This window comes from Anas platyrhynchos, chromosome 2, assembly GCF_047663525.1.
Source record: "Anas platyrhynchos isolate ZD024472 breed Pekin duck chromosome 2, IASCAAS_PekinDuck_T2T, whole genome shotgun sequence".
Lineage (NCBI taxonomy): Eukaryota > Metazoa > Chordata > Aves > Anseriformes > Anatidae > Anas > Anas platyrhynchos.
The window spans coordinates 98,173,881-98,198,103 of record NC_092588.1 but is presented as its reverse complement, the minus strand read 5'-3'; the positions used below and the strand labels follow the sequence as shown (position 1 = coordinate 98,198,103).

The 24,223-nt window shown below is 35.2% G+C and overlaps 1 protein-coding gene across 10 annotated transcripts in view; it reads left to right on the top strand.

Annotated features, from left to right (window-relative positions):
- Positions 1-24,223, top strand: part of BBS9 (Bardet-Biedl syndrome 9) — a 315,416-nt gene that overhangs the window by 22,570 nt on the left and 268,623 nt on the right. For 9 of the 10 annotated variants that reach the window (XR_003495378.3, XM_072033263.1, XM_072033264.1 and 6 more), the window contains exons 6-9: positions 6,387-6,561; positions 12,354-12,438; positions 14,019-14,202; positions 15,237-15,366. Coding sequence is in view for 9 of the 10 variants with exons in the window: in XM_072033263.1 (XP_071889364.1) it covers positions 6,387-6,561; positions 12,354-12,438; positions 14,019-14,202; positions 15,237-15,366 (574 nt within the window). In the remaining variant the exon portion in view is untranslated. The remainder of the gene's footprint in view (positions 1-6,386; positions 6,562-12,353; positions 12,439-14,018; positions 14,203-15,236; positions 15,367-24,223) is intronic. The other variant, XM_072033266.1, reaches the window with a different exon arrangement.

The following is a 24,223-nucleotide window of genomic DNA, read 5'->3' as shown; positions in this document are numbered from 1 at the left end:
TTAAAATCCAAGTATAAAAATTAGTGAGTAGAAACAACATAAATATGAACAACAAAATGGTAGGTATATTAAAAAATGATGCTGTATTCTTAAAGGCGAGTTTTTTTTTTCTTTTCATTAGGTAAAAGTATGTTTTCAGTGCCTGCCATGTATTTGTTTCTTCAGACAGTATGGTTCAGTACTACAGTATGCTTGTAGGTCATTGGAATGCTCTAAAAAATTTGTACTGTTATGTCATATCATTCAGTAATATCACTACTGTTAAATTAAAATACTTTAACAACATGGTCCTTGAATGCCTGCAGAGGAGGGCAACGAAACTGATGTAGAACTGGAAGGCTTGTCTTGTGAGAAGCTGAAATGTCCTTGGCTTGGTGTAAACACTGCTTTACAACAATTAAAACATCAGCATGTTATCAGCACTCTTCTCATCCCTACCAGCACCCTACGTAGCACCCTACCAGCTACTAGGAGGAAAATTAACTGTCCTAGCTGAAACCAGGACATATATCCACCCCTTATTGCATACAATTTATGTCATGCTCACATTACACCCTTTCCAATACATTCTAATTAATCTCCATTTTTGTCTATGATCTACACAACGTTCACTGAGTTCACGTAGCTGGCCCTTCATAGCTTGATGGCATTACAGTACACTGTGCACTGGTGTCTACTAAAGCCTTATACTTCTGTGTGTCTGACGTGCCAAGCCATTGAATCTACACAGTCCAATAAACTCAATTGTCCCTTTCTTCCCCCTGGGTGGAGGCAGGGCCCCTCTAATCCTGGTCAGAATCCTAATTTCTGTGTCTGAAGGACTGCCTGATGGAAGTTGGAGCAGCAAGCTTCTCAGAGAACCCCTTTTTCCTGATTGTTTTTCTTTGCAACTCATGTACCTGTGCTTTTAGGGTTGAGGTAGATTTTCCATCCCATTTTCTCATGTCCTCTCCATGGTCACATAGATAAAACCACAGGTTGGCACAGGGTATGTACCCACCATATCGTCTTCCTTGCACGGATGGATGCTTACCCTGATAGCTGAGACACTGGTTTGTACAGGTGGGAAGGAAAATAATCTGTCTTCGAGTTGGTAGATCTTTTAAGAAAGTTTCTGCAAAGTTTTCTCTTTTAGTTGATGGACATTTTCAGAAAGTTTCTCCCCAGCCGAGACGCAGGCCTGTAGGGAAGAGGAGATACTTTCTTTGTACTGCTGGAGTAGTGTAGTCAATTCATCCACTGTGGGTTCCTCATGTTCTTTCCCGGCCATTACTGCCAATGAGCTGGCATATGATGATGGTGCAGTCCGTACACACTTCTACCACATGGGTCATGTACACTTGACTTAATCTGGATCTGTGGGTATTTGTTCATTGTCTAGGTCCCTATAAATCACATCCCGTACAGCTAATTCCCTCAGGTACAGGATTCCCTTCTCTATAGTTGTTTACTTGTCTGGTAGACATACAAATTCTTCCTTGAAGGGATACCTTTCCTTCACAGCTGACAGGAGATGCCTTCAAAGGCTGTAAGGTGGTGCTCCGTATCCAATTGCTTTGTCAGTGCCTGCATCTCTAGCTGCTAGGAGGAAAATTAACTCTATCCTAGCTGAAACCAGGACAAGCAGCTGTGAGAGAAAAGAGTAAGAAACAACCATGCAGCCACAAAGGTTAGTGAAGAAGGAGGGAGAGGAGGTACTACAAGCCCACAAAGAAGACCACGGACTGTCCACCCATGGAGGACTGTGTGAGAGCAGATGTCCAGACTGCAGCCTGGAGGACCCCATGCACGTGGATATGCCTTAACTGGAGCTAGCTACCACTCAGGGAGACCCCACACAGGAACAGACTCCCGGCAGGAGATGTGGCCCAGTGAAGAGGAGCTCATGCATTAGCAAATTTTCTGGTAGGACCTGTGACTTGTGGTGGATAAATGCTGGAGCAGTCTGTTCTTGAAGGCCTACATTCAAACAACCAGTTGCTGGAGCAATTTTTGAAGAACTGCAGCCCAGAGGAAGGACTCAACATCACAGCAGTCTGTGAAGGACTGCATTCTGTGTGAGGGATCCCACACTGGAAGAGAGGAAGAGTATGAGGAAGAAGTGGCATTTAGATGCAAACCAACTGCATCCCCTGTTCCCCATAGCTTTTGCACTGATCAGGATCAGAGAAAGTAGAAGAGTTGGGAGTGAAGTTGAGCCTGGGAAGAAGGGGTGTGTATGGGGAAACGTATTTTTACATTTGTTTCTTATTGTCCTAGCTCATTTTGAGTTGGTAATAAAATTAGTCTTCCCCAAATTGAGTCTGTTGTGCCTATGATGGTAATTGGTGAGTGATCTCCCTGACCTTATCTCAACCCATGAGCTTTTTCATTTTACGTTCTCCCCGTTTTGCTGAAGTGGGGGAGTGAGAGACCAGCTTGGCCTAGCAGCTAGGTGTGTTAACCTACAACGCCTCTGTTTCCTGAGCAGCCTGGATGCATCCATCTTAGCACTCCAGTCACATGAGCTATCACCCTGTCTCCTTGATCTTAGCCTTGTAACTGCATTCAGATTCCCAATTCCTTCTGTTTGTTCTCTATGATGTGTGTAGTAATTCAGAAACATCTCAGAGAGATACCTGAAAAGAGCATGGAAACTTTCACTGTTTTCCTTTTCAGCCCTATTCTGCTGATTGTTATGTCCCTTCTATTCACATCACCTCAGAGCCCCTTGATGGCCTACTGCATCCACCACTTCCTCATTCAAGTGTTGTGGAATCTCTACCCCCTGTTATTCCTAGTTTAAGGCTGCTCTTATGAGGTTGGCAAAGATACTTTTTACATATTTAGTCAGGTGCATCCCATCTCTTCAAAACAGCTGTCAGTCCTCAAAGAGAGTCCCATGGTACTAGAAACCAAACTCAAAACAGGTCCCGAAACTTGCAGTGCAACTGATTGTTGGCCCACAGGATCTACTCAGTCTTCCTCATGCCCTTACCCTTCCTCACAAGATAAAGGAGTGTGCCCTGAACTGCAGTTCTCAGAGTTACATCACGGAGCTTTCCAGGTCATGCTTGGCAGTTGCTAAGCTTAGATAGATTTGTTTATGCAGAGTGATGATTTAATACATATTTTACTATAAATTCTGGAAGGTGTTCTATTCTTATTTTACAGCAGTCAGGTAAGTAACCAGGCCTGGTCTGGGAATGAGGAGGAATTACATAACTTGAGAAAGGGGAATTGGAAACTTGGAGGGATGGAGGTGAGTAGGACTGTTCCTTGTAGTATTAGCAGAGCATTAGATTGGCTTTGCCCATTTGCCTATTCACAGCCTTACTGAGCCTTACTGAAACTCAAGTGATACTCTAAGCACGTATAGTTACTAATGTTCTCTTATAAATACATTTTTTTTTTTATTTATGCTAATAATACTTAATATTGTCATCTGTTAATGTGACAAAAAGGATGTTAAGAATTTTTTGAACCCTAATACTAAATAATCTTCATCTTTGTGTATGCATTTTGCTTTATTTTAATTGAAACATATATAAGGTACTTACTTAAATCCTTTTCACTGACTAATTTCTGAATTGTGTTAGTAAAATGATTGCAGCGCTCTTGGCTAGTACTTCAGAGACAGTATAAGGAGCAAACCAAATGTTTGTTCTGACTATGATCAGTAGTTGCTTTAACCTCTTGAGTACCACATATTTCAGCTGCAGAATGTCGGCTACAAGTTGTGAATAAATCAAGTAATTCTGGAATCTGTCCTGTGAATAATACTTAAGAGGGGAAATGATTTTTAAAGACTTTTAATAAGGCTGCTTTTACAAATTTCAGAGGAAGCATACTAGCTAGTCACATTTAAGAGGTGTGTGTATGTATGCATAGCTAATGTGTATGTATAATGTAGAATATGTTTCTAATTTAATAAACAATAAATTCTAAGACTGAACAGAAGCCATAGACTGTGCTTTATAATTTAAAAAGTCTGTGTAGAAAACCCTAGGAAAATCATAGCTCTAAAACAATCGGTCTGTTTAGAAAATGCTTTTAGGGGATCTGTATGTCAAACCCATAATTCTCTTAAAATGATTGCATTTAGTCACAGGAAACATTTCTTCATTGACTTTATGCTGTTAACAGAGGTAAAGAGTTTGCATTTCCTAGAAGGATGTATGACTTTAATCTGCACATAGCAGTACACTTTAAATGCTTTCTCTTCTATTTGGAAACTTGAAACAAACTTCAAAATGTTATAGATCAAACTTTGAGACTTAATCATCGTATTGAAGTTGCTAGTGACAAGTGGCCAATGGTTTAAAGAGCTGCTATAAAGATGATATATTTACATTTTCTCACTTGCACTAGTAGAAAAAAAGTCAACAATCAGATGTACTAACTGTACTAACTGGCTGACATCAGTAGTGGGCAAAATCTCAGTATAAGTACTTTTGATCAGTACCTCAATGGTTTCCACGTTGAATTGCTTTTGTTGACATGTTTGTTCATTAGTACAGATCCAGACATGATTCAATGTAGGAAAGCAAGCTTTCACTGTTTTCTCAGGTAATTTTTTTTTCTAAGGCACCAAAGATTGTTGATTAATGGAGTACTTCACTCTCATGCTTAACATGGAATATTGGATTTTTGAATAAAATGTTGAATAAAATTCTCTTCCCTTCTTTGATTTATGAATTCATCAAATGAAAATGCTATTTCTACCTTGCTAAAGTACGATTTAAGCATTTGAAGTTGGCAGCTGATGTTATCCTTCCAAATGTATTCACTTAAGGAGTTTTCAAGCAGACAAACCAACAAAACTCAGTTAAATGGGAATGACCTCTAAGGTTTTCAGAAGAGGTCTGTGTAGAACATTAGGCAAGAAACAGGTGTTATGTTTAGCATTTCAACCATGTACAAGCACTTGTGAAATCAAATTCTTGAAACTGTTTTACTCTATCTATAAAGTGTTGAGAAAAGTCGAAGTATTTTCACTAGCAACTGAGAGATTGAACAGCTTCCACCATGTGAACAACATGAATTACATTGTCGAATGTCCTTCCTAGCAAACGGCTGATACTCACAACAGGTTTGACAGAACATGAGTGAATTACATGCAGAATCTGGAAAGAAGGATGGGAGAATTTGATTTTTAGGATATAGGAAAATGTGAAAAGGTGGCAGGGCGGGATAGAAGGGGCAAGTGAAAAGGATCCAGGTGCTTTACCTTTTTTTATTTTTTTATTTTTTTATTTTTTATTATTATTATTTTTTTAAATCACAATGGTGAGTAACATGATGTATCTCTGACTTATTACACTATTATTTATTTTCAAGTAGTTAAAGATTCTACAAAGGAAGAATTGCAGTCAAAATGAACAATATTTCCACTGTATTTTACATTTGTTGCTTTTTCAGGTATTGAATAGCATCTTCTTGACCTCGATGTTAACTTTATTATTTAAGTATAACAAAGTAAAGCTTTTAGCCTATTTTTTGTTTTGGCTCATCTTCTATTCGAAAACAATCCTAAGGGGATTGGAGATGGAGCTTAAGTGAACATAGAATTTGTTCAAGTCCTGCGTGCATATACTAAAGCTCCTAAGACACAGTGGAGTATTTTAATGTGGATTAATAGATTCATGTTGAATTACAATATTTCATGTTCTGTTTGCAAGATAGGGACTTGTCTTTGAATTCAGGAGAGACACTTCATTCAACTGTTCCAAGGTGTTAGTCTTATTGGCATGGCTTTCTCTTTAAACACATGGAAAATATTATTTGCTTGAATTACTGCAGTTAGTTATGAAACATAAAACCCATAATCAGCCTCTGATCTCAGAAGGCTTAAAAATGAAACTTTTGAATTTAGCTTGGTGTACTTGAGATATGGTAAGTCATGTCTTGGGGTTGTTGGCTAAAGGCTTGGTTAAAGGCTTGAACTCGTTTGCTCCAAGCTGATTTTTTCACTTCAATTTTAGTGTTGTTTGCACCAAATGGAGTGGATCTGTTTGTTTCTACTTTCCTTGAAGAGAAGGGAAAAAAATGTAGAGTGTGGAAAACATTACTATCATACTGTTTGTACATATCTGTAGAACTTGTTGTGTTGTTCTAACTACTTTTGAAAGAATAGAATTGGTTATTTATTTTCGACCCACAGTTGCTACCACTGTTTGTAAGATATAGAGTTTTTGTAGGAGTATTGAAACATTTCTTTAAACTGAAAATATAACACCAGAAATTGTGATTTGAAATTAAATATTTTTTTTAAGTTAATACTGTGTAAATTAAAATTTGTCTTGTTAAAATTGCACTGATAAATATATTGTTTTTTAAACACTTTCAGAATTAAAGCTATATCATTAATGATGTTTCCTTTCCTTTGCTCTTCTTTCCTTTCTTAGGTCGAGATTTGATATGCATACAGTCCATGGATGGGATGCTAATGTTATTTGAACAGGAAAGCTACGCTTTTGGGCGTTTTTTACCTGGTTTTCTTCTGCCTGGTCCATTGACTTACAGCTCTCGGACAGATTCTTTCATTACGGTGTCTTCCTGTCGACAGGTTGAGAGTTACAAGTATGTGTTCATATTCAGTAATTATTGCATATTTTGGTGCTGTCATTTAGTATGTAAACAAATAAAAGTAGTCATGTTTGATTTTTATTGCCTTTACTGTAAAAAGCAAACTGTGTCCTGTGGAGTTTATGGTCACGTTACATATTTACACAATGAAAATAAGTTTGCTAGCTTTTCAAGGGTAGATTATGCTGTCCTGAAAGTGTCAGGCTCTTCCCTGCTTCGGTTCAGTCTAATCTGTTCTTTCGGTTTTGTCTGTACTGTACTGCTAGAGCAAGATAATATTCCCTCCAGTAGTTTCAATGTGATGTTTATTTTGATGCAAATAGGTGTTAGTCTGAAGAACCTGCTCCATTTTCTGAAGAGATTTGGAACATGGGTTTGTTCATGGGATCCTCCTAAAGGAATGAGGGCTAATGTGGAGAGATGGAGTCCACCTGCCGAAGTGGCAGTAGAATCTTGTTAACCTCATTGAGCCCTAGATTGGGGGATAGGTGCTAAGTCTTGCAACTGAATGATGGAACAGGGATTAATTGTCAAGTGCAAAAAGGAGGATGACTTAATAATCTCTTAAAGGAAGTTCAATGAGTGGAGGCCCATCTGAAGTGTGTATCAACAAACACTTGCAGCCTGGACAGCAGGGGAGGAACTGGAAGTCAGATGTGCAGTTGCAGAGCTAAGATGTCACTGCAGTTAGAGATGTGGTACCTTGGTGCTGCAAAGCTACCTTGTCACATTTGATGACTCCAGGCTCTTAAGAAAAGACAGACAGAGAAGGATATGTGTTCACCACAGAGGAACAGCTTGAATACACATGGCTCTCTCATGAAACCAGCATGCTGAGTTTATTGTTCAAATTCAGATGAATGCTAAATGCGAGGGATGTTGTGGAAAACATCTGCTATAGAGCCTTTTTTTAAACAAATAGAAGTTTCCTATTGCCTCCTAATGGAGGACCGCTGGGAGGGCAACACAATGGACTTCAACATCTTGGAGTGTTGCTGGGGTTCATCAGGGAAAACTTTTTTGATACAGGTGCTAGACATGCTGGGTAGGCAAGAAGCTTTGCTGAATTCATAGCTCAGAAATAAGAAATAAATGCTTGGAGAAGTAATAGACAATGGCAGACATTGCCTGCAGTGACCATGAGATGATATGGATTAAGATCCTGATAGAAGTGAGGAAGATATTCAGTGGAAATGAAGACTACATTTCAGGAGAACAGATGGCCCTGTTCAATGAACTGCTAGGCGGGATCCTCTGAGAGACAGTCCTAAAGGGCAACAGTGCTCTGGAGAGCTATTGAATCTTTGTGGATAACCTCCAAGACCAAGGACAATTCACATTGGTGTTCAAGAAGCAGCAGTAAGCGGCTTGACTGAACAAGTAGATACTAATGAAGTTCAAATGGAAAAAGAAAATATATGGGAGATGGAAGTTAAGACGGACTACCAAGGAAAGATACAGAAATATCAAGTGGGCATGCAGGTGATGTAACCAGGATGATATAACCTCAGTTAAAACTTCTACTAGCAGAGAATCTGAAGGACAAGAAAGACCCTCACAAATACATCAGACATAAAAGGAAAATCATATGCCAACTACTGATCAAAATTATGTGCCAAAGCATAAGAAGGTGAAGGAGATCAACACATGCTTTGCCTCATCTTTTCTCTATTAAAAATGGTAAGGTCTGCTTTTAGGCCTTCTGGATCTTTGTGCCTAGCAATGAATCTGTGGGTATGGAGGCATTACCCATGATTTAAAAAAAAAATAAAGAATTACAAGATGGATGGAAGAAGTGGCAAAGTGGCAGAGCTGTCAGGCTTTTAGAGTAGTGGTTGATGGTGATTCAAACTGGCCGACATAAATAAGTGATATTCCTCAGGAGCTGATATTGGAACCAATATTTCTTTAACACTGTCATCAAAGAGCTGGACCATAAGAGAGAATAAATATCCTGAAATTCAAGGATGATGCCAAACTGTAGGAAGTGACAAATACAAAGAAGTTAGGGCTGTCATTTTGTCAAGCTGGAGGAATGGGCTGACAAGTACAATATGGATTTGCAAAAAAGCTTATTTACAACCATAAGAAGGAATGTAAAAAATAAATATAATAATTTCGTTGGTTGTTATTTATTTTTTGAATTTTAGTCTCCAAGCAATCAAACCATATTTAGAAGGAAATACGCTGTCCCTCCTGCTTCCCTCTGATGTCTTGATCTTGTGGTCTGTTTAAGATTGAAATAGATATTCTTAGAAGTGTGAGAAGCAATATTGTATTATCCCAAGGGTTCTTGTATTTCAGTTCAGGATTTACTTTATTTTTATTATTATTATTGTTTTTTTTTTTTTTTGTATATATACCACTGAGTATGATTTCCTTTGCCATACAGCTATCATGCAACATCTTTCTGAACTGTTAGTATGGGCGGCTACCAAAGAATCAAGTAGGCAGAAACCTTTCAAAATTATAAAAAAAAAAGTGATCTCAGCAGAAGCTATGTTGTTTGTCAAATTCAGAACTAACTCTGTTTAGTGCAGATGACTGACCATCAACAATACTACTGTTAGTATATATTTAAATGTGTTTTTGAAAGATGGATTGGTTCTGCATATTTTAGGACTGCAAACAAGTCAAGAGATACTGTGAAGTTTGGGAGTTTGCAAATAATGCTTTTGCAATAGAAATATTTTAGCACCATTATTTTAATTAACGATGTAGATAAGTTGTTGCTGTCACTTTTCAACCACCAGCCTTTTCACATGAATATATTGCATATTTCTGTACTGAAATGTCACTTTTTGCCTACTGTAGCTTTTGAAGAGCATTCCATTTAAAATAAGAAACTATCTGCGTTCCTGGTCATAACTGTAGAAATAACAGTTCTGCCTTTTTAAAAATTTCACTACAATACCTGTTTGGAAAATTATGTCAAATGCCATCTCATTCTTATTTTTTATTCATGAAGAAAGCAATGGATGATGCTGTTCTTTGATTTGATCAAATTTGATTTATATCCTCACTAAACGTTGAAACACTATTATGTTGCTTGAATAAACAAATAGCTAGGCTCCAGTACTGACCCCTGGGGTATACTACTTGTGTACCTAAGTCTCCCTCTGGACTTGGTGACACTGACCACAACCTTCTGAACCTGCCAGTTCAACCAGTCTTCAGTCTACATCATTGACTTATGTAGCTTGCACATCATCAGCTTATGTATGAGGATGTTACAAAATACAGAATCAAAAATGCATCTAAAATGAATTGTACTTTCAACATTAGCTTGGAGTTATATTTATTCTTTGGACTTCTGTAGTCTTCTGGGTATGGTAAATATTTTGAGATCACTTTTCTCTGGGAGATATCTTCAATTAAAAACTACTGCTAACGCTGGTAGCTCCTCTCTGCAGTTAAGCAGTAGAGAACTTGGGAAGCACCAATAGTGCTGAACTGAGGTTTTCTTCATCTTAAAGTGAGTCTTTCAATGTCTTTTCCCCAAGTCATACCTACAGGCTACTTTGCTTGACCTCCACAGCTTTTTCCCTGAAGCTGCAGATATTTCACCTACACAGGCTCTTATGATTTCTGGTTTTAGATATACTGAAACACTCCACTGCACAACAGATGCTACCAACAAATTTTAGGGAGGGATCAAAAATGTTGTCATGCAACCACCTTAGGTGTCTCTGTGAAAGAATGATTAAATGAATGTGGAAAAATAATTTCTTCTTTGTTTTGTGAATAAGTTTGATTATAGTTGTCACTGATATTTTCCTCCTGGACGTACATTACTTTGCTCCTAGTAACGAGAGCATGAAGTGGAATGCCCAATCTTTGTTAACCACGATGATTGTTTTATTTCTTTCAGTTTTTATTTTAACACTGATCACAACTATTATTACTAATTATATACCTACAAGTCATTAGTTCACTGATACAGATCAGAATGTGGTTTCTGTGGTGGGACTTGGCCTTGATTACAGACATAATGTAAAGCATTTAAAAAATCATAGTACCTTGTTTAGAAGGGTTTTAATATATGTGAAGTGTAGCTTCCTGAAAATGCACGGAAACATCATATCTTTAAACTTTATTTTCTTGCTGAAATAAAAATGCCATTTTCCTGATTTTCTTTTATCTGAAAGTTTCTTGGTATTGATGTGCTTTGGGTGAGAGAGGGTAAAGGTGTGCTGAAATATCAAAGAAAATAAAAATACAACTTTTTTTATAAATCATGTTTCAGGAATCTAATCCGGAAAATGTAAATCTAACACAATGCTTTATTGTGATACTGTATGTTATCCTGCTTTATCACTCGATTTTCTCAAGCAATACTCTTTTAATTATGTTGCTTAAACTTGGTAAAACATTCCTGGATTCTAGATATTGCCCAAGAAGTTTATAGACATTGTGTTATTAATATGGGAGACAGTATATATACTGCAAGTAATAGAATATTATTATTAAAAAGAAACTAGAGTGTATTAAAATTTATAATGAATAAAGTTTTTTTTTTTTTCTTAAAAATAAAAAACTTTTTCATCATGTTTAGAGTCTTGGCTCACTGCTCCAACAAATGTGGGTTAAATCATTCTTTGTCATTAATTCACAAATGTGCTGTTTCTATTGTAGGAAGGTGTTGTTTTAAAGGAATTTGCCTCGGATTCTGAGTAGTGCTCTCTGTTATTGTCCAGTCTTAAGACACTGTGGTGCTAATCTTTAGCATGCCTCTGAACATTAGATTAAAGTTAGTTAATACTTCTATAGTGAAGGAAATAGACATAGTAAGGAGAGAAGTTGTTGTATTTATGGTTGTATTAATCAAATATATATTTTTATATTTCAGTAACGAAAAAATGTACCAGTTTTATCTTGTCTAAAAGGTTGCAGATTATTCATTTTCCTGTAGCTTATACAGACCAATGACTTCGTTTAAAAGCAGTATTTCCTGTGTTGATTCAGAATTTTTTTCAAGGTCTAAAAGCAAAATGAGTTTTATAGTTAAATGATTGTATATTTGATATGATAGCTGAATGGGAAGTTTTTCTGTTGGTCACCTGTGATTTGAGTTTTTTTGTGACGAGGAACTTGTGTTTGTTTAGGTGGTACTTAAACACCGGTCCATAAACATTAATGCATATTACTGCTCAGTGGGAATTTGGTTTGAGAACTATGTATTAACCCACAATTAGTTAACAAAATGATAATATTCTAGCCCAGTTTATTGCTAAAATATGCTTAAGATAGAAATGTTTCTTAGGTCAGAATCTGCGGAGTGTACTAATTTACTGTTATTTCTTAGATTGGAATGATTTGATTCATTCAATGGATGCTTAACTATGAGCTTGAAAGTGTAACTATTATATATAACAGATTGTACTATATATTTCATGGTAGTTTAGGAATTTTAAACCTTATTAAGTGGAAAGAATGTTTATCACAATCCTAATTTCACAAATTGAAAATATCTTGATTTCTTGGCTCTATCTCACTTGTAATCTGTATTTCTATCCTTTAATTTAATTAGCTGTTCAATTATATTAACACAAGGAAAACTGAGTAGAATACTTTTTTGAAATCTGCCTTACACTTAGCTTTTATTCTGCAATGTTATTTAACATCTTTGCTGATAGGTGCATTGCATCTGACAATCCTTTTTAGGTTCTGCTTCTACTGTGTATGTATATTCATAACATGATAATTATATATACATTTATTTTTATTTTTTTACCTAAAGGTATTAACAACAAAGATTTTTTTTTTTTTTAAACTTCCTATAACAGATATCAAGTGCTGGTATTTGCAACAGATGCTGAGGCAAGACAAGAAACAGTACAGAAAAAACTTAGTTCTGGAAAAAGACTTGCGGTAAAATCTGTTAATTACATATATCCTGTATGGTGCATTGCATACATTTTAAAAAGACCAATGTTAAGTAACAAGTGGAAACGTTATCTGCTGACAGAGGACCTTATCCAATTGCTGTGGAAGGCAATGGAAAGACTCCACTAGATTTCTGTTAGGATTTCCTTGTGCCATAGGTTGGGCCTTAAAACTTGCTGCTGTTCTAAGAAAAACAAACAGACAAAAGAATTGTATACTGAACATAGCTACTTCCAAGACAATCTTTGTAATGCAAAATCTAAACTGTAGTAAAACAAAGATACCTGAAGTATCACTAATTTAAGTCTTTTTTTTTTTTTTTTTTTCTGAATTTGTATTCAACTTACAAAATCAACCTCATTGTACCTGATTAGTCCTTTGTACTTTAACAGAAAACTTGACATTGAAAATTGTTTCCATAAATAGTCAGTATCCTGGACTCTTGTTCTCAGAAAAAAACAGTGAAATCAATGGTCTTCAGGAGTGCCCTCTGGATAATAAATTGTTTAATATTTGAGCTGCCTCTTATTAAAAGGTGGGGAATTTGTCTCTGGTCTTACATTAGAATTGCTTGTCCACTAACTACACTGTCTAAAATGATGGATTCAGCATATTTCAGGTATGAGAGTAAAATACAGGGAGAACACTTTTCCTTACTCTCATTAATAATGCATATTTTTTTCACACACTATGTTAGTCAGAATCCTACACTTTGAATTAGAAGACATCATAAGAAATTTGAAAGTTTCCTCAGACAAGCTGCAAAAAAAAAAAAAAACAAAACATTTTTAACTGTAAGTTGAGAAGCATACATGGAGGCAAAATAAGCTTGCCTTATTTTCCTCTGACTTTTAAGATGGCACTTCCACTTTTGTATGTCAGATATGTTTACTAACGTATTCTGTTTTTTAAGCAAAAGGATTGATCATGTAGGAAGTCATGACAGCTGAATATTTTTTTGACTTCATAAATTCTTCATTTGTTTAACCAATTCGGCAGTAGTCAAGAGCACTTTTAGCATGTGTGAATTAGTTGAAGTTGAGACGAGCTGAAATAAACTGATGAAATGTATCAATAAGCTTAAAGATGTATTGCTTAAAGATGTAAGGATATAGGCAAGACAGGATTTCTAAGAAGTCATTTATTGTATTAGTGTACATAGTTGGAAAAGTAGACAAGCTTTCATATACACAATCATTCTTCAAATTGAAGGGTGTACATGAGTGACTGCAAGCATGAATGTTGGCCTAAGAACCTTAAATTTTATTTTTCCAATTACATACAGTGTTGGAATAAGTTACCACCTTTGCTCTGTGACATTGCCTTTAAAATATAAGGATGGGGCAGTTTTAAACAATTCTATTACTTTGTTCTTGGAGGGTTTAATAGAGTGTAAGGCAATGCCATCTAAAATGGCACAAGTATCTTAAAATTTAGTTGTATCTGTAAAGCATCTTGATGAACACTTCTTTATAAGTGTTTCTGTTTGTTTTTAAATACACAGTTGTCAACTGATCTCTGAAACATGTTATTTATTTATTTATTTATTTATTTATTTATTAAAGGTGGATTGGGTTCTAAACATTGGAGAGCAAGCACTGGATATATGCATTGTCTCCTTTAATCAGGCAGTTTCCTCTGTTTTTGTGCTTGGTGAGAGAAACCTTTTCTGCCTTAAGGATAATGGACAACTTCGTTTCATGAAAAAGCTTGATTACAGTCCAAGTTGCTTCCTTCCTTATTGTTCAGGTTTGTAAAAGGAAAACCTGCGACCTTTAGCTTGGTTACTTCTCCAGCGATGTTTTTTTCCTCCACTGAATAAATACATTCTTCTGAATATGCTGTTGATTTGTGAATATCTAAACAATCAAATTTATTTTCCAATATTGTTTAGAGCAAAGTGTCATGACTTGTGGAAAATAAATATGTATTTTCTCATCACCAAATATGAGGTACTTCGGTAGTGTTTGAGTAAATTTGCTCAGACTACCAAGGCAAAAAACAAGAAAGATTTTGGAAGAGTAAGCAAGCATTTGAGGATCTTCTGTCACTTACTGATAGGGTTTTGGAAACATTAGTATGGAATAGAGTAGGTTAATAGGTTCTTAATATCTATAATTACTATAGTGGTTCCACATTCAAGTTGCTGCAACTCATTGTAGTAAGTTTTAAATTTTAAAAAGCCAAATATTAAAAAGTTCATCAATGGGAGATGAAGCTATATGATAAATTTTTGCAACCAGGCCTTATTTTAGACTTAGAATCTCATTTTAGACTTTGTAAATATGATCTTAATATTCTTCAAGTATTTTTCATACTTTCTGATAGAAGTTACAAATAAAACATAAGTTTATACTTCTTTAATTGGTTTTCAGGGGTCAGTGAAATATTAGAGTATAAGTAGCTGATTTTATTTAACTAATGTGTATTTTGTTATATCTATTCTGGCATGCCATCCTTTTAATTATGATGAGTCTTTCTGAGCCATATTTTATGTTAGCAAACAGGATAGCAAGGTTCTAGTTAGAACCTTGGAAAGTTTTGGCATGTGTGTTGCATATTTTATAATTGGTACTGATATAATTAATCACATATATCCTTGGTTATTGTAAATGTAACTTTAATAATTTTTGACACTTTAAAATTCTATAAAAATATTTATAAAAAGTAATGGCTTAAAAGAAAATGAATAAATAGTGTAATAATAAAAGCCTAAAAAAAAAAAAAAAGACTGGGTTATGAAAATATCTTTCATGCTAAAATAATTTTTATATCTTTAACAGTGAAAGAAGGAACAATAAACACTCTAGTTGGAAACCATAGTAACGTGTTGAATATTTATCAGGATGTTACACTGAAATGGGCTGCTCAACTTTCCCATGTTCCTGTATCAGTAAAAGTAGCAAACATACAGTAAGTAACTTATTTACTTCTTCAGATTAATTTCCAGTAGTGAAATTTACTTGTAGATCCTAACAAGTGGTTCTGAGGTATGTAACAAATAATGTACCTTGGAAAAGGTAAATTCAAAATGTTTTTTGTCTGTTGTAGAAAATAATACTTTCCTTAATTGCCTTTCTGTTAATTCCAGAATAATATTGAAGTTCTGTCCTGTGCTTTAGACTTTGTTTTTCATGAGTGAAGATAGAAATTGGTCTCTCGTACCTCTAAGGAAGTAGTTTCTTCTTTAAAAGAATGAGAAATGAAGCTTTGGCGTCTGTTAAGATCCTTCCCTAAGACAAGAAAATACGGATTCTCACTGCAATCCTGTTCTTCATTAAACATTTAAGAGCATTTGAATTCCAGACATGATTTGTTGGAACAGATTATTGAGCTCCCATGTTAAACTATGGAAATTAATTTAAGGGGCTGTTTAAAGTGGTTAGGATTGCACTGCACCAGACTTTGTGTAAAATACGTGTAAGGTGGACAGGTCAGGGAAAAACCTGTCTGGTGCAGGATGCAATGCAGAAAAAATATGACAGTGTTAATTATTTGTGCTGAGTCTGTCATTGAAATGAGAAGCAAACTACAGAAAAGTTCAGCTAGTACTTTTACAATCCAGCTTATGCCTGTACTATGTGAACATATCAGAGCCATGTTTGTGCTGGCTGCCTGTTTCCTGAGACCACAAGGACATGCAGTAGGAGTGTCCTCTTAGGACAGATTACCTCTGATCCCAGCAGGCTTATGGCTGGTGTGCCAACGTACTCTGTATTGTTGAATACTTAACTCGGTCGTTAGTTGTCTGTTTTATCCCAAAGTCTCATAATAAATGAAAATGCAACATCTGACTAACTAGCTTTATTGATTTATGTAGAGTAGAAATCTGTGAGTGATGTTTGTGTTTTCTGTTTGGTGCTAATGATTACCAAATGATTTTTAAGTAATTTATAGTTTAAAATTCTAATTATTTTGGAGACTCTCTGAAGAGAGTTCTGCTGGCTTTCATCCAACAGGTCTTACATGCAAAATGTAACAAATCATCTCAGTGATCCAGTTAGTAAAGAAAAAAAGCTAATTTAATTATGCAGAGTAAGACAGTACACCTTTTGTAGTTTGAAAAAAATAGTCAGCGTCATTAGAAAAATTTGAAAAAGTATTATTTTTTTTTTCAACAGCATATTGTACAGACATTTGTATATTGAATTATTTAGTAATGCATACCATCAAATACTTGTTCTTATTAAACCATTAAGAAGTTTATGGATTTTGCCCATTATGTGTAACCTTTAACACTCTGTTGTTTGATCTTAATGAGAATTTTGAGAGCCTGCTAATTTGTCCTAGATCATTTTGCTAGCTAGATGCAAAATTTCCACAGACCTACTGATGCTAGTTTTTTTTTTTCTTTTCTTTTCTTCTCTCTGTGAGGTTAGAGACATCGGTCTAGTTATGCAAACCTCTTTTTATATAGGTTCTGGCAAATGAAGGATTGTGTGTCTGTCTGTATAGACCCAACGGCGTGAAAGACAGGGAGAAGTATTGGGCATATGTGCTATGCTGCTGGCTTTGTGCTTAAACATATGTGCTATGCTTGTACTTTCTGATGTTCAAAAAAAAGATGTGCTAAACAGCAAAAACTGCAGTAGAGCTTACAGAGGTAATAATTTGGTTTAAACAAAAGATATGTAAAAAAAACAAAACAAAACAAAAAACTTGAAAGGGAATTCTCATTTTATGTGAGTAAATGTGATAATGACTTTCTTATACTTACTCCACTCAAGAGAGGCCTCAGTCTCAGTTGGAGCCTCTGAGCACTACTGTAACATAAATAATATTAACTACTTTAATAACCATAGAGTTGTTAATCCTATACTGCTGAGAGATGGAAGTGCCTTAAATATGACCTATGTCAAAGAATTATTTTCACATGCTTTCCATTTTTATTGCAATACTTGAAAAGTAAATGGAGCACTCTGAAAGCAGTTATCTTTACAGATCATGTATGTTCATCTGTATCTTTTTTTTTGTTGGCATATAACATCTATTACAGTTCTCTGGGTTTCTGGGTAAGAAAAACATTATTAGAAGCTATTTTATGTAAATTCCCTTGGGGAAGGGGTAATGATTGCCTTCATAATGGCAGTCATATACTTTATCCTGTAATCTTGATAGTCTGCTTCTAAGATCAGCCCTTCAAGTGCTTCAGAGAATTTCAACTGACTAAGTAACTTGTGTTTTTAATGTGCTCTTCCTTACTTGTTATGATTTTATTTTTCCTCTCACAATAATGTGAAATGCAGTATTTCCCTATTGCAATACCGGTTTGTAAATAATGATAATAACACATTACAACCTTTGGGATTAAACTCAAAGATAAAGTGCTTGGTTTCCATGACACCACTTTCAGAATCATACAAGGAAAAAGTAGAATCAAAAATAAGTGGTTACCAGTAACATTTTTAGTAAGGTGTGTCTGTAATGTAAAAATGATGTATTTTTAAGCTGTTGAACTAGACATTTTGCTTTTCTTCTGTTGTAAAAACATTAATGTTGTCTGTCAGGGAGTTGAAAAGCAAATTTTCCTATAATAACTTTTGATCAGAAACTTGAACTACAGGCAAAAATTTGAGATTTTATCTTACTCTGGATTTTACCTGAAGATCTCTATAACTATTGTCACTGAACTGAAAGTTCAGTTCTAATCACTGTTTTAAAAGTTTGTCCCTTATTTTGTTAGAGGTTTATATTCTGGTTCTATTAATGTGTAATACTTAATAACAATGTTGATGACATTGTTTTAATGTCAGGGGGAGTCCTAAATGCTTAACGCTGCCTGGATTGTTTCAACGGCGTAACCACTCGCACTGAAAATTTGGATTAATTTAAACTGCTAGGTCATAGCACACATTCAGCTTCTAACTGAAAAGTTCTGGGTCGTTATTCTTAAAGCTCTAACTGTACAAAAGCATTCTCTCTGAGGCTGAAATTCTTCAAGATGGTCTAGGTGTTCTGCCTGAGTTCATTTAAAACAAACGAAAGACCTCCCTCCCCCCCCCCCCAACAAACAAACAAACCCACATTAAAAACAAAACAAAACAAAAATCAACAAACAAAAACCCCACACCCTTCTAGAGTGCTTTGAAGAGAAGCTGTCCATATGATGCAGTTAAAACCGCTGGAATTTGGGAAGTTACACAAAGCAGTTGCAAGAATACCTATTCCACCTCATTTTTCAATGTTGTAACAGTAACTGTGAGCACCAATATGTGCTTGCTGCCCCACATAGTTATATACATCTTCTCTGCATTGACTTCAACTGCTATTCCCTTTTGTCTTATCCTTTAATTTAGATTTCTCTCTTTCACTGGAGAGACCTCTTTGCCAAGACCTTTACTGCACCTCAGCATCTCTTTTGCAAAGGAAATTTCATGAGCAATATCTTTTTATGTTCAAAGATTTGATGCAGTCACTTTTTGGTGTTTCGTATTAGATGTATTAGATTTTCCTCTCACCCTCTCCCATTATTCAGGTAATTGTGTGAGGACTAGGCCTGTAAGAATGTGCTTCTGACAAGGTTGTTTAAAGTTCCTGTTGGCTCAAATGCCTTACATGAAAGGCATTCTTTACCTATTGCCAGGGATTTGAGCCTGTAAAGTCAAGTGACTTAATCCTTTCCCCATCACAAAGGTGGGTTATGTTTGTCTGAATCATCTGAAATAACTTTTTGAGAAAGTAGCAAAAGCCACTTTTTAAGGGCCTATTAGAGGTCATATTTGTTTTTCTGTGCCTGAATTATCCTGTCTCTGTACGCTTGACCATAAAAGGCCCTTGGAGTGGATTAAAATGCTTAGACCATCCACTTTTCTATTTATTTGACACTGATTCACTTGGCAAAGCTGTTCCTAAGAGTACCATGTTTTAATGGCGGATTGATTGCACTAAGTATTACTCTGACCTGGCTGGCCTGAAACTAGAACATTATGTTAAGGTGCATTCAGTCTGAAGCAAAATAGCTCATGTTGCTAGCCTCAGGGATGTTTCCATCACAAACATCTGAAATGCCACTGTGTGTTGAGTTAAAACCACATAGATAACAACGTTATAGCTTGGATGTAGTCTGAGGAAAGGGATTTCTGTTTTGATTGCTTCCAAGTTAGAAATCTGTTTTTGCAACAGGAAAGCATGAACACTCTAAATCTAGGACTTTGTTTTTCTGAACTTTTTTTTTTTTTTTTTAATTATTATTATTATTTTTTAAGCTGGCTAGTCTTAATTTTACTACTTGGTTTTGATTGTACATGTCCTTCTTGTTTGATCTGAAAACCTTCCAAATACTAAAAAGGTAGCCTATTTTTTTTTTTTACTTGTAAACTGGCATAGATTTTCTCAAATACACCTTCTCCCCAGCTCCCCCAGGTGGTATTGAATGTTGCCCTAGTTTTCATTCATTGTGCTCTGGGCTATCCATCAAGAAATGAAGTCTGCTAGTAAATGTATAGGGGAAAAGGGGAAAATTATCTACAGACACATGATTCTAACAGTAAACCAGCCCTCTCTCAGGATTCAGGGGATGTGTTTTAGGAAAAATATTTTTTTCCTTCTATGTTTCATCTACCGGGGATTCCTTTAGGAACCAGTTTATCAGTGAACGTTATATTTAAATGAGGGATATTTTCACCTTCAGCTTCACTGGAATTTAATTAGAAATGCCCCAAAGAAAAAACTTTACTGCCACCTATAGTGCTTTAAATTGATTTAAAGATGATTTGCATATGTGGTGCCTCGTTTTTAGGATCTGCACCTGGAAATGAAAACACGGAAACCAACATTATCTTTTGTAAGCTTCTATATGTATTGTGTCTGTGAGCAAAAAGACTATAATTTATAGAAGAAAGATTGCTGAAGCAAATAACCTGCAAAATGATACATATACCTTGTAAAACTTGGGGTTCCTTTTATTATGAAGGGTTGACAGGTATGAACAGGTTGGTGAAAGTTACTAGAATACTGCTTTTCCTTTCATTTACTTGTAAGGTGAATATCATTTTACTTGGTTATGGAGCAGTATGTTCTCTGAGGAACAAATATAAGGTAGTCTGGAAAAGTGTGGTGCTGGTGTTTTTATTTTTATTTTTTATTGTTGTAGTTCAGGAGTAATTTATCACCTTTAAAGAATAAAAATTTCAGAGCTTCTTAAAAATATTAAAAGTTCCAGAAGCCAACATTTTAGGTTGAGTTAAACTTGTAAATATACTTCCATTATTTGGGGTGGAGGGTAGAAATTAATATAAATATATATATATATATATACACACACACATATATATATTTATATTTTTTTTAAACAAAAGCAATTATTGAAAAGTCAAGAAATAAAAGTAGACTTCAAATGTTCCGAATGGCAAGCAAGGTTACTTAGTAAGCTTTATCCACACTTCAGTTCTTTATGAACTTGAAATTTACCAATGTTTATACTGAGGAATGACCATGTAAAAATATCACAGGGTTCCATGTTTTCATCACTGATTCTGTATTTTGCTCAGTTTGCAATCAGAAAGCTGTTTTATGCTAAGTGCTATATCTACAACTGACATTTGAAAATGAAAATTTGAAATTTTGTCTTTTTTTAGTTGTTCTTACTACTTCTCTATGTATGATTGCTGTAGGCTTGACTATGTAGCGGTCACATCTGAACTCCTAACATTAGTTTGTGCATGTCTGAATACTATGCATGTATTGTTCCATGTGGTGATGGTAGGTAACTGTGCTTTTTCATCTCTTGGTAAATCCCAACTTGTGTTACAGTTATGCAGGTACAGTACAAAAGAATATTTTTACAATATTTTGAAATATTTAAAAGTCTTTTGGAAACAATAACTGTTACTTTACTGAAGCAATAGTCTCTAGCTATGGGCTAAGTTATAATTTTACTTCTAGCTGCCTCTTTCCTTTGAACCATCAATGTTATTTTTCTTGGCCTTGGCTCTTTTAGGATCTTAAGAACAGCAAGGAGTGCCTGCAAAAAAATTTTTGATGCTTGCACCCTGGGTTCAAAAGAACGTGTAAGGAGGGGTTGGGCGATGATGATGATGATGATTATTATTTTCTGGATTAGCAGTTTACTGTGTATTCCACTAGTTTGTTTCTATTTCATCTCTCCCCATGAGTCTGCAGCTTGACATGTGAGGCTGAGAAATACTGCTCTGGTGACTCTGATGACTGGTAGGGATTGCCCCTATATCGCCTCCAGTAGACTTTAAACATATCCAACTGATAAGTGCTGCTGCACTTCAGACTGCGTTAGGGATACGAGGGTTTGCATTTTGAAGAGGAATGCAAAACTGAACAATATATTTATTGCATTTAAAAACAATCTCATCTTTAGCCCAAAAGAAAAGAAAAAATAATTTTAGAGTTATTTGAGTGTGTGTCACAGAATCACACAGAATCACGTCCATGAAGAGAATTACTTTTTTTTTTTTCTTTCTAGAAAAACGTTTAATCCAATACACCTTTTGGATTTTCTGATTTGATAGTATTTCATAATATTAAAATGACTTGGGAGGAGATACATAGTTTGTATACCTATTTGTCTAATGAAGTATAAATTCACAGTTCCCTAGTGACTGTTGTTCACTGGTAGACTGGAGGACTTATCTTCCATATATGAGTAATAACTTGCGCCTGACATGGCTAACACACTTGTAACTTTATGGTATGTTATCTCAAAAAAGTTTATATGCAAGTCTCTGCTTCAACAACCTGTCTCCACAAAGAAGAGAGCATGCAGTAGTGCTTAAATTCTTCAATGTTTTGTTTATTTCCCAGATTTGGAATCACAGGTAGCCTATCAGACTGAACAGTTTGAAATACATCAATCAAAAGACAGGCATTCAGGAGCCTGGTATATAACCATTGCTTGAAAATATGCATTATTTTATGAAGTTTTAGCTTCCAATATTATTTTTTAAAGAAAATTAAAATCTGAAATCAATTTGCAAGTGAGAAACTATCAGTCTGGTCCAAATATGAACTTGATATTAAAACTCATTCTCTGGCACAGAGTCATAGTATATTGGGTGGTTAGGTGAATGCACTTTGTGTAGCTGGGCTCTCCAAACAGTGGAAAGGCAACAGGAACTGAATTTAACTGGGTAAAATATGAAGAAATATTGTAGTTACATAAAGTATATAAGGTGTAAAAGTGCAATCATATATAGGGTAATAGTGGGTGGAGTCAAAATAAAACCTGTCTCATTGAATTTTCTTAGCTATCCACATGGTAGAAAATACTTTGTTCTTCATTCCAGCCCATCTGTTATTCCTTATTATAACTGACATCACCACAGCTACCACAACTGTTAAAGAATCATCATATAAAAATGGCAAAACTTACATATAAAAACAACAAAACTTAGCACTTATTACATGGTTTTATGGAAAGAAAACTGCAGGAATCAAACTTTATAGTTTGCTGAAAGATTTTTCCTTTTTCTGCATAGTAGCACTGTAATAGAAGCAATGCCAGTTATGACGCACAGTATGAACTGTTCAGTTATATGCGTGTATATATATAAATTTTTATTTGAGTGTTCTGTAAAAATATGTTGCCTGATTTGAGAAGTTAAATGCAGAAACTTCTACAGTCTTTTTACTTAAACATAATTGCATTTTAAAGATACGTTTTTAGGAAAAAAGAAAATGATTGCATCTGTTTTTCATCTCTGAATTACCACTGCCTTTGTCAAGAGACAACAGTACAAAATATTGCAATTTTTAAAAGTCTTTCAAGAAGATAATTTTAATGTGTGTAGTTTACACAGCCACAAAATGTGGATTTGATTGTTTTGTTTTTACCTTAGCAGGATTCTGATCCTGCAAAAAAGCATAGATATGCCAAGTCCAGTGTATCCCGATTCATGACTGAGGTTTTCTAGCAAGTTAAAGTTTCAAATTGTATATATATGGTATAATATTAATCACATGCCCGTGTTGCCAGTTCTCCTAATTTTACTGCATGTCACCTATTTGCTTTTTAAAAAAGCCTAGTTTTTATAGTCATGTGGTTTTGTAAGGGTTTTGGCTTTCTTTATAATAATAGGTAAAATATTCCTACCCTCGTAGTTCTAGAGAAAGCCTTAAAAGTGGAAATTCTAACTGCTCAAGAACAAGAAGGTAAATAATTCTCCCCTCTTATTCTTTAATATACAGTCATTATTAATATTATATAAGTATTAATATGTAATAAATATCAATATATTTAATATAAAATACAACATTAAAAACTTTAATATTTTCTTTAACAAAAATACTGTGTGGGGTGGGCTTTTTTTTTTTTTTTTTTGTTAGCCTGCAATTTCTCTGCTTCTTCATCTTACCTTAGAGTGGAACATAACTATCAGATTTTGAACTTGATGTTGGAGGTCAGTATTTAGCAGTGGGCTGGAGTTACGGATATATTGTGACATTTGCTCAGCCAAGGAAGGTGCAAGGCTTGTTTGAGAAACAGTCATTATGAACAGTCTAGGGCTGCTGATTTTGAGAGTCTTGAGTATTATGCTATTAACATGAATGATTTTCTTTTTTTTTTTTCCATGTGAGGACTAGCAGCTGGGATATACATGTTAAGCTATGAAGGCAAGAGCCATCTAGCAGTGCAGAGTGACAGATTTCCTTTTAAAGAGCAGTATTGCCCTTTACAAGACAGGGTAAGGGGACAATGATAAGTGTTGTTAAAAATAATCGCATATGGATTTTTTCCAGCCTGAAATGCTGGTGTATTTTTAAGTTTGCAGGCACATCCGTATAAAAGCGTGAAGAGCTG